Below are 17,418 nucleotides of genomic sequence, written 5' to 3'. Positions count from 1 at the left end.
TTTCTATAATTGTTTTGTTGCCTGAATTGTAAAATTATTATTATAATTGATTTTTGTACTACATCTTGAGGGTTGTGTTTTTTGTTTTAAGTTTTTTTTTTTTTTTTTTTTTTTAAGATTTTATTTATTTACTTGTCAGAGATAGAGGGAGAGAGAGCGAGTGAGCACAGGCAGACAGAGAGGCAGGCAGAGGCAGAGGGAGAAGCAGGCTCCCTGCTGAGCAAGGAGCCCAATGTGGGACTCGATCCCAGGGTGCTGGGATCATGACCTGAGCCGAAGGCAGCTGCCCAACCAATGAGCCACCCAGGCGTCCCTGTTTTAAGTTTTTTTAAGTAATCTCTACACCCAGTGTGGGGCTTGAACTCATGACCCCAAGGTCAAGAGTTGCATGCTCCTCTGACTGAGCCAGCTAGGAACCCCTAGTTGAATTATTTTTCAAAGGTTAGCGAAATCCATGTTACGTGTATACGTAAGAGTAGGTATTAGTAATCTTAGGTATTTGCCAAAAATACCCCTGAATGATTTTCAGTGCATTGGATAATTTCATTCACATCAAGACTGACATAGGTAGAAATTATTTCTTACTGTGGTGTTTTCCTTCCATATATTTATGTCGTCTTAGCCATATCCTTGCCTTATATTTTATTTGTTTTCATGGCTTATTTTATTCTCTTTTATTAGTAAAATAATTTTTTAGAGGTGATGGACTCATTTTGCTATAGAAAAATAGAGTTAAGATTAATCATCTTTTTTCTCCTTAATGATAAATTTTGTATTTTCCAAATTGTTAATAATTTGCATTTTGTCCTTAAGTTTGTTACAAATCAATATAAAATCTTTTAGATTCCTACTATGCTATATCATGGGACCCAGCAGGAACGTCGAAAATTGGTAAAGAATATTCACAGACGAAAAGGGACACTGCAGATTCATCCTGTGGTAATTACTTCATTTGAAATAGCCATGAGAGACCGAAATGCGTTACAGGTATTGGTCTCTATGGAATTCTTTGTGATCCATAAACCACATTTTTCTTAGTTCATAGCACTTTCGCACCATCTGGTAACATTTGTTGATTTTTTTTTACCCCCTGATGGAAACAGTGGATTGTGTTCTACAGATTCTTTCAGAAACCAAAAGTTGGCATTAACAGATTAAGAAGGTTGTAGTCTTTAACAAGAAAATTGAAACGACAGCACCTTGACCTTTAGCCATAATATCATTCTAGTGTGTTAAATTCAGCTAGACATAAATCTAATCTGAGACTATGTTCCAGATATGTCTGACATGTGATTTAAGTATATAGAACTCACCCATTTAATTTTAATTAAATAAGAATAGCATATATGAAGACAAGTTATTTTTAGACTGTCTTATGGCTATATGGTGTTTTAGTGTATGTTGTAGCTACTTAATTAGTGCTCAAGTTATGTAGTTGGAAAGTTAACCTTTGCTCATTGTCTCTCAGTTCATTTTTTGGTATTTGCACTTCTCTATCACTGCTCCACCTATTTCACATTTAGTTCTAAATTTACAACTTTTCCTTTTTCTGTCTGGTATATCAGAATTTACTTGTGTGCTGGTGGAAATTTGGGCTATGAATTGCAGTTACGTTACTTCTTCACAATAAAAGTGATATACACTGCTTGTAGAAGAAAGCATACAGACTTCAAAGCAGTTGTAATTCTGAGAATGCTGAGAATTCTGAGAATATTAAGTATTTTTGTTAGCATATAGATATAATTTATTTATTGTGTCTTGAAAATTCAGTTTTCTACTAAATAATATAACATGACCTTTCTAGTTATTTTGACCTCCCTATCCTGACCATATTGGAACAGATGAGCCTTATTGTCAATTCCATTTGCTAGTGGTTAGAATTTTTATAATTTTCCCTTTCACTGAAGTTAGGACATTATTTTAAGGATCTTCACTTTGAGGGTACAGGGCACTTATTCCTGACTGGCAGCAGAAGTATCTGTTAACTTAGGAAATTTTTTTGGGGGGGGTAAGATTTTATTTATTTGACAGAAACATAGCAAGAGAGGGAACACAAATAGAAGGAGTGGGAGCAGGAGAAAGAAACAGGCTTCATGCCAAGCAGGGAGCTTGATATGGAGCCTGATCCCAGGATCCTGGGATCATAACCTGAACCGAAGGCAGACACTTAACGACTGAGCCACCCAGGCACCCAACTTATAAAATCATTTTTCAGAACCCTCATTTCTGTTGCATTGGGTTTTCTCTTTGCTTTTACGTATTCATTTATATTTGTTTTGCTTTTTTATGGTACATGTCTTATAGTGAGAGATTACTTAGGTTATCTGGTATTACCAGCAAAAGCAGTCCCAATTTGTTTTTTTCTTTTAAGAAAAAAAGTCATAATATTAAAAAAAATTTTTTTAAGATTTTATTTATTTATTTGACAGAGACAGGGAACACAAGCAGGGGGAGTAGAAGAGGGAGAAGCAGGCTTCCCGCAGAACAGGGAGCCCAATGCGGGGCTCAATCCCAGGACCCTAGGATCATGATCTGAGCCAAAGGCAGATGCTTAATGACTGAGACACTCAGGTGCCCCCCAAAACTTTTTTTTTTAAATTCTGCTATGAATCTGTTAGAATGAAATGCAAAATATGTCCCATTTCATGTTCTTTCCCCCAATTTGCCAATCTTGTTCTCCAAGGATACCTACAATTGCCAGCTTGGTATTTATATTTTCCAGAAATAGTCCATATTTTTGCATTTTTAAACAGCAAAATAGATGAACTTTAAGACTAAAATAAAAGAGAAAGCACAGATAATAAAAATGAGAGTAAGAAGCTTTGTGCAGTGGCTGTATTGTAGCCAATGAGGTTTATCCGAGGTACAATTATTGCTAATTGAAAAATGAGAGTAAGATTTTTGTTATAGTTTTGCTTTTTTTTCTCCTTTGAGTTGATGATACTCAGAGTAAGATTGTAGTTTTGTTGTTTTTGCTTTCTTTTTTTTAACAAGGTTTTGAAAAATGAGAAATTATATTTTTATGACAACTTACTGAAAGTAGATGGATGGCTTTCTGTGAGGATAGAAATTACTAAAACTGCCCCCAGAAGAAAGGCAAAGCCTAAACAAATCAGTAATTATATTAAGAAACTGAGAACACCATCAGATTAGAATGTCCATTTCAGATGAAGTTCTCAAGAATGAAAATTCTAATATTTAATGTTTCAGAGCATGTGGCACTAATAAAGCTTTAGTTCTTTTTTAGGAATCTAGTATAACACTAATCAAAACCTGATAAAGCATTACCCAGGGAAACCACGGACTGCTTTTTTTTTTTCCCTGTTTCTTTTAAGATTTATTTTTAGAGAGAGATAATGAGAGGAAGCACGAGTGGGAGGGGTAAAGGAGGAAGGAAAGAATCTCAAGCGGACTCCACACTGAGTGCAGAGCCCAGTGCCGGGCTCCATCGCACAACCTGAGCCAAAATCAAGTAGGACACACAACCAGTTGTACTGCCCAGGTGTCCCCAGACTGCCTGAATAAAGAATGTGAATAGAAAAAATTTAAATACATAATAGCAGGTGGACTTTATTAGTTCATAGCCAAGGGAAGTCTATTTTAGGAACAAAAGTATGCATCAGTTTTAGAAGATATATTTATCCTTTTAGTAGATCAGAAGAAAACATGACCATCTCAATAGATACAGAAATGCCATTTGATAAAATCGAACATCCATCCCCAAAGAAGTTTTATTTTTAGAATTGTTTTTTTAAAAAATTGTAATATCATCATTTTAAAGTTTTTCCCTAAATTCCTTTTCTAGCACTGCTATTGGAAATACTTAATAGTAGATGAAGGACACAGAATTAAGAACATGAAATGCCGTCTAATCAGGGAGTTAAAACGATTCAATGCAGATAACAAACTTCTTTTGACTGGTACTCCCTTGCAAAACAATTTATCAGAACTTTGGTCATTGCTAAACTTTTTGTTGCCAGATGTATTTGATGACTTGAAAAGGTAGGTAAGCCAGTTATTTAACTATTTTCTATATTTTTCTAATCTCAAATCTGCTCTTAGTCAAAATTAATTCCTTTCTCCTAGGTAGTTGGATTAAAAATGATAGCTTTTTGGCAACTTCTTTGTGGTATATATATGTTAATATAATTGATTTGTGGAGTAGGTTAAGTTGTAATCATTTTTTTCTCTTACAGCTTTGAATCTTGGTTTGATATCACTAGTCTTTCTGAAACTGCTGAAGATATTATTGCTAAAGAAAGAGAACAGAACGTATTGCATATGCTGCACCAGGTTGTGATTTTGTCTTATTCTGCTTACTATGGACTCCAAATGAAAAAGGAACTGCATAGATTATCTTTTGTAATAGATTTTTTAAAAGTGACCTCTAGGGCTGGGAGAAGAGCAAGGAAATAAGTTACATCTAAAGGGGGCAGGGGACTCTTCATTTTTCAAGACTTGATAGTATTTTTATTTATCTACTTATCTATCTATCTATCTATTTATTTATTTAAAGATTATTTATTTATTTGACAGATAGAGATCATAAGTAGGCAGAGAGGCAGGCAGAGGGAGGGGGGAAACAGGCTCCCTGCTGAACAGAGAGCCCCATGCGGGGCTTGATTCCAGGACCCTGAGACCATGACCTGAGCCTCTGAGCCACGCAGGCACCCAAGACTTGATAGTACTTTTAAAGGAAAAAAGAGAAAGAAGGGATTAAGAAGTGTGTGGAGAGAGTATTGCCTGAAAGCATACGAATTCACATACGTTTATTCATGTTTAAATTTTAGATTCTAACACCTTTCTTACTGAGAAGACTAAAATCTGATGTTGCTCTTGAAGTTCCTCCAAAACGAGAAGTAGTTGTTTATGCACCACTTTCTAAGAAACAAGAGATCTTTTATACAGCTATTGTGAACCGTACAATTGCAAACATGTTTGGATGCAGTGAGGTAGAGTATGGCTTTGACATAAACTGGAAATAACAGTTGGTATTGGAAATTCCTTGATTAATTTCAGTCTTAGATCTTATCACCTGTTTTTAGGACTTACAGAATATGAATTTCTAACTAGAGTATATAGCAATAACGAAAGTTGTTTTCTAGTAATTCTGTGATCCTACTAAAATTGAAGTGATGGTTCATGCATTAATTGCTTTATAGTTATCTGGAACGTTTGTTAAAATTTTTTATTCCTATCCCAGATTAATCCAAATTATGCTATGTGGGGATGGACTAGGAAATAACAGGCACACACTATATACAAGAGTTTCTCAGCTAGACCAATCCCCCATACACAATCCCTTTATAGGAGGTTACTGGTCTTCAAAAATGTAATAGAATACCTTATTTGAAAGAAATATCTTCGTTCATTACCCACCATATTATATTAAAGTAGAATGTGATTATCTTAAAAGATTAGGGGACCCTTAAATTTTGTTTAAATGTCTAGACTTTCTGCTGTATACCATGTACCAATCTATTTTTCAAGACATTTATGGTTCTATACATTTCTGTTTTGTGTAGCCTTTAGATTCTGTTCCCCAATTTTTATTATAATTAAAGAGAAGATCTGGTTTTTGAGCTATTAGAAATTTATAATCATTGCTTATTGTGAGGAATTTCATTGCAGTGTTATACCAGTCCAAAGAAATGTTCTCTAATGCAGATATGTGGTGCTCCTTAACCCTAAGTTACTAAATTCTTTTATATAAGTTCAAAACAATTCTATCCATCCTTAATTTTTTCCACTGAGATACGAAGGCATTTACTATAATGCTCTGATACTGTCATAAGCATTTAAAATACTTAGACTTAATATGACCACATTTGCACGTGGCCAAAGTTTATGGAGCCTTTATTTTGTGCCTTTGGAAATTCCTAAACTTGATAATGAAAGAAAATTATTTTTTTCTTTATATCTTAAAACATTTGCACGTAAAAATATTACAATTCACTTTTATGTATTTAGAATTTAAGTGTATAGGTTCTTTAACATATATTCCTTTTTAATTATTCACTTTTAGAAAGAAACTGTAGAGCTAAGTCCCACTGGACGACCAAGACGGCGAACTAGAAAGTCAATAAATTACAGCAAAATAGATGATTTCCCTAATGAATTGGAAAAATTGCTCAGTCAAATGCAGCCAGAAGTAGACCGAGAAAGGTGTGAGTTTAAAATAAATTTAAGTGTTCTTTAAACTGTGATACTTTTTGTATTTCTCACATTCATGGATTATATGTTTTTGGTAGAGCTGTTGTGGAAACAAATATCCCTATAGAATCTGAGGTTAATCTGAAGCTGCAGAATATAATGATGCTCCTTCGTAAGTGCTGTAATCATCCATATTTGATTGAGTACCCTATAGACCCGGTCACACAAGAGTTTAAGGTGAATACCATTTAATAATGTACTATTTTGATTTCTGTAACTACCCCTCTGTCCCTCCCATTCCTCGCTCCCCACCCTTTCTCCTGCTCCCCCTCAAATAAATAAATCTTTAAGAGAAATCGACATTTGTGCTGTAAGTTTAAACTTAACATTCTGTTATTATAAAGCCTCTGGGAGAGGAGTGAGAAGGATAGTTCAAGGTTGAGCTTAGATTAATTTTTTTGTGAAATCGTTCATTTTATTTATTTTTTGAGAGTGTGTGCTCAATGTTGAGCAAGGGAGAGAATCTTAAGCAGGCTCCATCCTCCATGTTGAGCCCTATGTGGGGGCTTAATCTCAAAGCTGAGATAATGACTTGAGCTGAAATCAAGAGACAGACACTTAACCAACTGAGCCATTCAGTTGCCCCCATTTTAAATTCCAGAGTATGTCTTTCCTTGAGAAAGAATTGTCTTCTGACTTAAAAAGATCAAATGATAAGGTCACTTTGTTTTTTAAAGTTTTATGGAGACTTGTCACTGAGAATGAACTATTTACCTAGATTTTATTTTGACAAAAACAGATTATTGGTAATTATTGTAACTGTTTTTTCTCTTCTCTGCTTTTAAGATTGATGAGGAATTGATAACAAATTCTGGGAAATTCTTAATTTTGGATCGAATGCTGCCAGAACTAAAAGCCAGAGGGCACAAGGTGGTACTTTTGATCGGATTTTTGATTATTTAATTACTTCTATTAATTAGTATAGATACTAAGATATATTTAAATTTCAGGTGCTGCTTTTTTCACAAATGACAAGAATGTTGGACATTTTGATGGATTATTGCCACTTCAGAAATTTCAACTTTAGCAGGCTTGATGGAACCATGTCTTATTCAGAGAGAGAAAAAAATGTAAGATTACTTTAGTCATACATACCAAATTATCTTTTGTAACTATCTAGGTTTCTAAAGTAATGTTCAGAGTAGAATCACAAATTGATAGACTAAAAACCTTGTAGTAGGCTCAAACACAGGCATTTTTTTTAAACTGATTTTTTTAAAGATTTTATTTATTTATTTGACAGACAGAGATCACAGGTAGGCAGAGAAGGGGGGAAGCAGGCTTCCCACCAAGCAGAGAGCCCAATGCAGGGCTCAATCCCAGGACCCCAATATCATGACCTGAGCCAAAAGCAGAGGCTGAACCCACTGAGCCACCTAGGCGCCCCAAACACATAAACATTTTTATTTAGTATTAGTAAGTCTTAATTTTTTAAAAAGATATTTATTTATTTATTTGACATCAAGAGACATAGCGAGAGAGCAAGTATAAGCAGGGGGAGGGAGAAGCAGACTTCCTGCTGAGCAGGGAGCCTGATGTGGGGCTCAGTCCCAGGACTGGGATTCATGACTGGAGCCAAAGTGAGATGCTTAACGACTGAGCCATCAAAGCGCCCCTTAATGTTTCTTAAGTTATATATTTTTCTGGTCCAACTTGATTTAATAATATCCTACTTCACTACCACTATAAGAATGTTGAGAGAATAATACTTTTTTTCCCTCCTGATTTTGGCTCTTATCTCTACCCTAACATTTCACTGAAGATTTAAAATCTAAGCAGTTGAAAGAGTTTTATAGGAACATCTATAAATCTGAGAACCTGTCATTAAGCTTATACTGTTCCTTTTGGTCATATGCTTGTGATACAGAATCAGTCTATTTCTGTATCCATTTAACATTTTATCTTTTGGGGAGCACTTTAAAATAAAATTATAGATAATAATTCCCTTCTATTATTTCGGCATATTTTGTCTTTTGGGGTGAATTTTACGTATCATGAAGTGCATAAAGTCAAGTGTACATTTTCTCAGTTTTGATGAATGCAAACTTAACATCACTCAGCAAGTTCTCTCATGCCCCCTCTCAAGGAACCCACTTTTCCTGCCTACCCCATCCACTGGAAACCACTTGGGGTTTTAGTTGTTTTGGTCACTCTGTTTTTAAGATTTTTAAGAGAGGTTGGTCTAGACTTTTTTTTAATTTTTTAAATAAAATTAGGTATTCTTCCTTCAAAATTTTTTTTTTTTTTGAGGATTTTATTTCTTGGAGAGAGAGAGAGAGCACAAGCAGGGGGAGCGGCAGAGGAGGTGGGAGAGAAGCAGGCTCCCACAGAGCAGGGAGCCTGATGCAGGGCTCCATACTCTGGGATCATGACCTGAACTGAAGGCAGACACTTAACGGACTGAGCCATCCAAGCACCCCAACAAAAATATCCTTAATAAAAGAGGGGCTTGGTAAACAAATGAAGGTAACATAAGCAGATGTTTAATATGTTAAACATAATTGCTCCTAGATCTAAATGACTGATTCGGTTTCCTATGGGTACATCTTTTAATTGCTGTAATTAAAAACAGTTTCCCTCCTCAGTTCTTTGGACTAAAGTTCTCTTTTCTTTTTTTCTAGTGCTCATAGCTATGATTTAATACACGAAAGGATACAGATTAAGATCAATGAAAAGAAAAGTTGTAGGGTGAAGTCTAGGAGAAGCTAGATGTGACTTTTCAGTGAGGTCACATAGACAGCACTAAATTCTCCCAGCAGCAATTTATAATTGCACATCTGAAGTAAGCCAGGGAAGCTCATCTGAGCCTTGCTGTCCGTGGTTTCCATTGAGGGTTAGTCATATAGGCGTGATGTATCTATGTGATTGGCCTGAGCTACCTGGTCTCAAGCACCTCTGAAGATCAAATTGATGGAGCTTCCCAGGGTTACAGTCTTAGCCGGGCAGTAGGTAATGTTTAACGATTTTTTAATTTCATGAATGGGAAGTCTTGATAACTTTCTCTTTTCAGCAAATCATTTTTTTCCCCCCAACTTTCATGACTTCTGGGTTTTCAGTGTTTATTTATTCCACATCTGAAGAATTCATACCTAGTTTGAAGAGTTTTGGCTTATTGGGGCAACTGGGTGGCTCAGTTGGTTAAACGGCTGCCTTTGCCTCAGGTCATGATCCCAATGTCCTAGGATTGAGGCCCACATCAGGCTCCCTGCTCACTGGGGAGCCTGCTTCTGCCTCTGCCTCTGCATTGCATTGATGGTTCAGTAGTAGAATTCTTACCTGCCTCAACCTCTGTGTGCTCTGCCTACTTGTACTCTGTCTGTCAAATAAATAAATAAATAAATAAAATCTTTTTAAAAAAAAAAGAATGCTGGCTTATTATATCCCTTGGCATTGCTGTCCCCACTCCTTTGCTATAAACACATGGTTATAAGATGGTTGCTCCACAGGCAGAACAATATCCGCATTCTAGGTGTAACAGTTTCTTTCTTAAGTTTACCTTTTTTTTTCCCTTGCTTTTAGATGCACAGCTTCAACACAGATCCAGATGTGTTTATCTTCTTAGTAAGTACACGAGCTGGTGGCCTGGGCATTAATTTGACTGCAGCAGATACAGTTATCATTTATGATAGTGATTGGGTAAGTTGGAAGTATAGCAATATGCTGTTATATTTCCATTCTGAATTTTTTATCTTTCATTGTATGCTTTGCAGTTTTCTTTATCTGTTTGTAAAAGGTATTCGATCTTAAGACAAAAATCATTATCAAGTGCCCTGTTTGTAAAGTCTTAAATATGTATTATCATTGAAACTATTCTAGAAATCTAAAATGAGTTAAGACACTTTGACAGATTCTGATTGGATCATGCATTTAACTTCAATAGGAGTTTAAATAACTTTAAAGTTAAACTATTAAATATTATTTTTCTTTTCACTTTAAGAATCCCCAGTCTGATCTTCAGGCCCAGGATAGATGTCATAGAATTGGTCAGACAAAGCCAGTTGTTGTATATCGTCTTGTCACAGCAAATACTATCGATCAGAAAATTGTGGAAAGAGCAGCTGCTAAAAGGAAACTGGAAAAGTTGATCATCCACAAAAGTAAATTATACTTAATATTTTTTAACATTCTTTTTTATTATGTTCAGTTAACTACTATGTAGTACATCATTAGTTTTTATGTAGTGTTCAGTGACTCATTAGTTGTGTATAACACCCAGTGCTCATCACAGCATGTGTCCTCCTTAATATGCATCACCATGTCACACCCCATCCCCCCCACCTGCCTTCCCTGTGAAATGTCAGTTTGTTTCCCGGGGTTCTTAAGTCATTCATGGTTCACCTGCCTCTGATTGCTCCCCTTTCAGAGTTCTCTGCCTCCCCTATGGTCCTCCATGGTATTTCTTATGTTCCACATATGAGTGAAACCATATAATTGTCTTTCTCTGCTTGACTTACTTGGCATAATCCCCTCCAGTTCCATCTATGTTGATTCAAAGGTTGGGTATTCATCCTTTTTTTTTTTTTTTTTAATTTTAAAGATTTTATTTATTTATTTGGCAGACAGAGATCACAAGTAGGCAGAGAGAGAGGAGGAAGCAGGCTCCCCGCCGAGCAGAGAGCCCGATGCGGGGCTCAATCCCAGGGTCCTGGGATCCCAGGTCGTCAGGACCCTGAGACCTGCCTGGGCCGAAGGCAGAGGCTTTGACCCACTGAGTCCCCCAGGTGCCCCTAGAAAAGTTCTTTTTTCCTCCAGTGTAAATTCTAACTACAATCTAAATGTTCCAACAAGTCAAATTAAAGATTTCTAAAACCTAAACCATATGTCCCTCAAAATCAGATACACTAGAGAAAGTATTTTCAAGTAGAGAGCAGGTAGGAAAAGTAGCATAAAACAATTGAATAGTGATTTTCAACATTATCATTTTCCCATTTCTCTAGGCTTCATAACTTACAGATTTTTTCAACTTTTTTTTTTTAACATAGCCCTGAAGCTAATTTATCTGAATAGAATTTTATATTGAATGAATAGAAGTAGAACTTATCCAAAGAATCTTAGGGAATAAAATATAAAATACCAATGCCTCACTTACTTTACTTCCCCTACCTCTCAGAATCTTTTCCAGTTTAAGAAAACACTGTATCTGTGCCTGGGTCAGTCAGTTAAGCACCCCACTCTTGATTTCAGCTCAGGTCATGATCTCAGAGTCGTAAGACTGAGCCACACACTGGGTTCTGTGCTGCATGCAAAGCCTGTTCTCTTCTCCCTTTTCCTCTGCCCCACAACCCTCTCTCCCTCTCTTAAAAAACAAAAACACAGTATTTGAAAAATACTAGGTTTGAAATGATGAAATGGACATTCTACAGAACCAAATATTTGAAATACTGAGTTCAACCGAGTAAACATTTTTTTTTAATAGCACTACTTCAACATATCTTTAATACTCTAATACTTAATATACTGGACTAGTAAGAAGCAGCTTGACGTTTTCTTGAAGACTTTCAACAGGCAGTCTCTTTTCAGGAATAAGCATTAACATTATGCCAAATTCCCATGACAGAATTGAGGATATGGCACTTTGAAAGTGTTGTCCTTGATGGTTTTCTTTGCCCCTCTGCTCATCTAAGCACCAGTGTTTTTCTTCATGCATGTTTATAGTCACGCCAACCTAGTTTAGGTCTTTATACCAACAAATTCCCCACCATCTATTTTTTTTTTTTAAGATTTTATTTATTTGAAAGACAGAGATCACAAGTAGGCAGAGAGACAGGCAGAGAGAGGAAGGGAAGCAGGCTTCCTGCTGAGCAGAGAGCCCAATGTGGGGCTTGATCCCAGGACCCTGGGATCATGACCTGAGCCGAAGGCAGAGGCTTTAACCCACTGAGCCACCCAGGTGCCCCTCATGTATCCATTCTTAAGTTGGTTGACATGTAAATTGTTTTCCAGATTTTTGTTTTTATGAAAAAGCTGCTCTTGTACAACTGTTTGTGGATATATGCCTTTATTTTTTCGTGGTCTTTGGGTGGGTGTATGTTTACCTATAGGAAGCTACTAAACTTTGCCCTAAGTGGACATACCATTTTATACTTCTGCCATGAAAGTATGAGAGTTATGGTTGCTTTTTATCCTTATCAACACTTGGTTTTGCCTTTTCTTTTTAACATAAGACATTCTGATTGGTGTGTAATGTAGTATATTTTGGCTTTAAAAGTGATTTTCAGGGTTTCTAATTTCCTGAACCTTTTTTCTAGATCATTTCAAAGGTGGTCAGTCTGGATTAAATCAATCTAAGAACTTCTTAGACCCTAAGGAATTAATGGAATTATTAAAATCTAGAGATTATGAAAGGTATGATTTTGCTTAATATACATTTTTTACAAAAATGTAATTCACAGTTTTGATTTATCGTATGGACTTGAATATTTTGTTTTCTTACAGGGAAGTAAAAGGATCAAGAGAGAAGGTCATTAGTGATAAAGATCTGGAGTTATTGCTAGATCGAAGTGATCTCATTGGCAAGTATCATGCTTTTACTTTCTTTAAGGGAAAGTGAAACAGACATTTTAAAAGAAAGAGTAGTGGGCGCCTGAGTGGCTCAGTGGGTTAAGCCGCTGCCTTCTGCTCAGGTCATGATCTCAGGGTCCTGGGATGGAGTCCCGCATCGGGCTCTCTGCTCAGCAGGGAGCCTGCTTCCTCCTTTCTCACTCTGCCTGCCTCTCTGCCTACTTGTGATCTCTCTCTGTCAAATAAATAAATAAAATTTAAAAAAATAAAATAAAAATAAAAAAATAAAAGAGAGTAGTAATATTTAATGTACCCCTTTATGTAATTCATTCAGCCACTAGTCCACAGCATTTAACCAATCTTTTCTCATTGTAATTCTCTTTTGTCAGAATCTTAAAATCATGAGATTTTATCCATCTTTTACTCAGGCATCTTTTACCAAGAAGAACCTCTCTTTAAATATAGTCACTATATCATTATATTATTACATTTAAGAATATTGGCAGTAAAACTACTCTTGATATCCTTTACCTAGGCCATATTGAGATTTCTCCAGTGGTCTTTACAGTTGGAATCAGGATCCAAATTTCATTGTTGACTTTGTCTCTTTTCTTCTATAACACCTTCCTCACTTTTGTTTTTCCAAGTCATTGACAAAAACTAGATTATTTGCTCTGTGCAATGACCTGCATTCTGAAATTGGCTGGTTTTTTTTTAAAACCCCTTTTGTGTTGTTCTTTGATTTTTTTTTTCAATTTACTTATTTTCTGAAAAGTGTAAATAGCTATATATGTAGCTGTACAAGCTTAATTAGATCTAGGTTCCATTTCTTAGGAATACTTTGTTCATTCTCTCTTTGAGAAAAGCACTTGTTAGCATTTAATGAGGCTCCTTCCATGTGGCTTCAAGCTACCAGGACACAGCGCCTTCCCTCCCTAGCCCCCGATGCCAACGCACCATTAATATTCTCAGCTGTTCTGCTAAAGAATTTGGCCTTCTATGATGTCAAGCTGCTTTAGGAACTTTCCCTGTCCCAGAACTCTGTAGCTTGATCGAATTTCATCATCGAATGATAGGATCAGCTCTAATCTTGTTCTTTGGCAGCATTTACCAGTGTTTGCTTACTGATAGGGTCCAATTTATCAAGGTTGCAGATGTGCAGAAGCTCTGATTCCTCTTTAAGCAGTATTGTGCCATACCAACTTTTCCAAAGTAACCTGGGTGATAGTTGTTGAAGTTGATGACCCTGGCTTCCTGGGTGCTTCTGGTGCTTGCCAATGTGGCCGTGGTTCACATGGTCCTGAGATTTCTGTGTCTTTCTTAGTCTGGATGGGACATTAGCATCCAAAACAGCTGTCGTCAGAGTTAAAAATCCTTCCGGGGAGTACATATATCTGAGTTTCTTATTTTTAGTGAGCTAGGATTGGTCAGCTGATTCAGGCTGATATTAAAAAGTTTTCTGCCCTTCTGTTCGACCTGTTGGTTTTAGTATCCATTGATGATGATTGTTTAGAACCATTATTTCCTGAAAGATTGCAAAAATTGTGATATTTCCTCTTTTGTTATTCCTTCATTAGTTAGAATTAGTTTATTAAGAACTTTTACCTATCAATTATTTGGTTATTCTATAGGGGATACAGTCCATACAGGTGAGGCAGGATAAGTTGCTTCCTTTATTTATCAGTCTTTAGAATAATGAATTGATGTCTATCATGGTAACCATAAATAATCTTGAAAACAAATGCAATAAATATTTAAAACATCATTTCCTGATTATATTATTAACATACTACCAGTATCTATGCTCTTGATTGTATTATATTTGTATAGTGGAAATAGTGTATAATGCTGTACTCTGCACATCTTTTCCCAACCCTAGTTCAACACCGTTATGTTGGTAGCTTGGTATTGATGATGATAGGGATATTTAATACCATGGAGAAAGGAAAAAAATACAAATCAGGGCCTTTTGATGGGACAGGGCATCAGGGGAGCCAGTTAAACATTTATGAGCACATCACTGGGTTTAATTTCTTGATGTCTTTAGCTTTGTTTCAAATAGCTCTTTTTAAAATTGTGCTCTTTGTCTTCTTATCATTGAGTTGAAAGAAATCTTTATATATTCAAGATATAAGTCCTTTATCTGGTACATGTTCTACAGATACTTCCTCCCAGTCTGTAGCTTAGCTTGCATGTTCGTTGTTCTTCTTTTTTTTTAAAACTAAATTCTGTGCCTAGTATGGGGCTTGAACTCCTGACCCTGAGATCAAGAGTCACATGCGGTACCTTCCGGGCCAGCCAGGTACTCCTTGTCTTGCATTTTTCTTAAGTAGTGTCTTTTGAAGGTCAAAAATGTTTAAGTTTTATAAAGTCCAGTTTATCTTTTTTTGTTACCGCTCATGATTTTGATGTCATCTCTAAGTAATCTTTGACTAGCAAGGGTCATGGTGTTTTTCTTCAAAGAGTTATGGTTTTAGTTGTTGTATTTGAAATAATTTTTCTGTAGAGTATGAGGTTAAGGTCTAAATTTTTTGTGCATTGTTGTTACTCAGTTGTCCCAGCACCATTTGTTGAAAAGATTATTCTTTCCCTAATGAATTGCCTTAGCAATGTTACTGAAAGTCAGTTGATCATGAATGTAACAGTTTATTTCTGTACTTCCAACTCTGGCCCCTTGATCTGTTTGTCAATCCTATGCCACTACCACACTGTTCTTGATTTATTATAGCTTATTATAGCTTTGTGGTCAGTTGTGAGTGAATCCAATTTTGTTCTTTTTCAAAATAAGTTTTTAGCTATTCTGGATTTTTTTTTTTTTTTTTTTAAGATTTGATTTCTTTATTTGACACAAGTAGGCAGAGAGGCAGGCAGAGAGCCCAATGACCCTGGGATCCCATGAGCCCAGGACCCTGGGATCATGACCCGAGCAGAAGGCAGAGGTTTTAACCCACCGAGCCACCCAGGCGCCCCGCTATTCTGGACTTTTTTGTTTTTTGTTTTAAGATTTTACTGATTTATTTGACAGAGTGAGAGCACAAACAAAGGGAGGAGCAGGGAGCCTGATGGGGGGCTCAGTCCTAGGATTCTGGGATCATGACCTGAACTGAAGGCAGACGTCCAATTGACTGAGCTACCCAGGAGCCCATATTCCGGGATGTTTGCGTGTTTATAGTTTTCAAATAGTTCAGGAAAATGAGAAAGATAAAGCCCTATGGCCACATTTTAAATACATTATTAAATAAAAATCAGTTATATGGGGTGCCCAGCTGTCTCAGTCTGCGGAGTATGCATCTCTTGATCTTGATCTTGATCTAAAGGTGATCTTGACCCAAATTAGGTGTAGAGATCACTAAAAAATAAAAATCTTACATGGAGTGGGTGGTTGGGTTATGGACTTCGGGGAGGGTATGTGATATGGTGAGTGCTGTAAAATGTATAAGCCTGATGATTCACAGACCTGTACCCCAGGAGCAAATAATATATTATATGTTAATAAAAATAATTAATTAAAAAAATGGGGGAAAATCTTAAAATAAAAAAAATCAGTTGTATAGAAGGAATGTAAAGATGGTATAATATTTGCATTATCTGAATAAAGGAGAAGTAGATACTGAAAACCCACTTGAGATAACATCATAATCACCTCATATTTCTTAAACTAGACAGGGAGAGGAATGTTGTTTATCTGGTAAAATGCATCTATCCAGTAAGTTACTAAAATCAAGAACATTCAAAGATAACCGCTCTCACTCCCACTGTACAGTATACAACATTGCACAATTTACAAGGAAGTCCTAACACTATAAAATAATAAAAGGTTTACGGGAGTAGTATTTAATTTTACCCTTAAAAGTACTTTAAGTAGTTAATTAAGTACTTTAAAAGTAAATTAAGTAGTACTTAATTCTTACAGGGGGTATAATCATCTCCATAGAATGTAAGGGAATTGAGAAGTGTTTAGATAGCATTCAGGAAGGTTGCTATTAATTAATAGTATGTGTGAGGCACCTGGGTGGCTCAATTGGTTAAGCGACTGCCTTCAGGTCATGATCCTGGAGTCCCAGGATCAAGTCCCACATCAGGCTCCCTGATTAGCGGGGAGTCTGCTTCTCCCTCTGACCCTCCCCACTCTCATTCTCTCTTTCAAATAAATTTTAAAAACTCATGAAAAAAAATTAATAGTATGTGTATCAACAGTAATTATTTTGAAAATAAGCTTCCAGTAACTACAAAACTGTAACATGCCTAGGATTAAGTGTAACAATTTCTTTAAGGCCATTATGGACAAAATTATGAAACATAGGACTGAACAAATGTACATATTTCACTATATTCATGGATGTGAATGATGAATATAGTGAAATATGTATGTGTTAAAATATAAGTTGCTATTCCCCAACTTAACTTACATTTCTTATATTTCTTCCTAATTAAAGCTCCAGTATGACTCTTTAAAGAACTATGACAGGCAGTTTTAAAAATTTATGTGGAAGAGAAAAGGGCCAACAGCCAAGACAATTTTTAAGAACCACAAAGTATTCCATATCATGTATTAAGACATAATTTAAAGGTCACAATAACCAAGACTAGAATTAGGATATAATAAGATAAATGAACCAGTGGTTTGGCAGATTGAGAAAGCCAACCAAACTTGTGCTGAAAATCAGTGAATGACAGAAATGGCAATTTAAACTAGAGAGGGGA

At 36.0% G+C, this 17,418-nt stretch overlaps 1 protein-coding gene and 1 pseudogene across 1 annotated transcript in view; both read left to right on the top strand.

The window, feature by feature from the left end:
- HELLS (helicase, lymphoid specific) overlaps positions 1-17,418 on the top strand; it is a 38,618-nt gene that overhangs the window by 19,231 nt on the left and 1,969 nt on the right. Inside the window, exons 10-21 of the mRNA XM_004749635.3 lie at positions 844-987; positions 3,806-4,002; positions 4,197-4,293; positions 4,791-4,952; positions 6,026-6,165; positions 6,252-6,390; positions 7,000-7,083; positions 7,164-7,283; positions 9,733-9,849; positions 10,151-10,310; positions 12,462-12,558; positions 12,649-12,725. Coding sequence (XP_004749692.1) covers positions 844-987; positions 3,806-4,002; positions 4,197-4,293; positions 4,791-4,952; positions 6,026-6,165; positions 6,252-6,390; positions 7,000-7,083; positions 7,164-7,283; positions 9,733-9,849; positions 10,151-10,310; positions 12,462-12,558; positions 12,649-12,725 — 1,534 coding nt within the window. The remainder of the gene's footprint in view (positions 1-843; positions 988-3,805; positions 4,003-4,196; positions 4,294-4,790; positions 4,953-6,025; positions 6,166-6,251; positions 6,391-6,999; positions 7,084-7,163; positions 7,284-9,732; positions 9,850-10,150; positions 10,311-12,461; positions 12,559-12,648; positions 12,726-17,418) is intronic.
- LOC123388787 lies at positions 2,819-2,903 on the top strand (annotated as a pseudogene).

Source organism: Mustela putorius, unplaced genomic scaffold (assembly GCF_011764305.1).
Source record: "Mustela putorius furo isolate JIRA1106 unplaced genomic scaffold, ASM1176430v1.1 tig00003909_pilon_pilon_pilon, whole genome shotgun sequence".
In the NCBI taxonomy this organism is placed as follows: Eukaryota; Metazoa; Chordata; class Mammalia; order Carnivora; family Mustelidae; genus Mustela; species Mustela putorius.
This window is presented reverse-complemented; position numbering and strand designations above follow the sequence as displayed.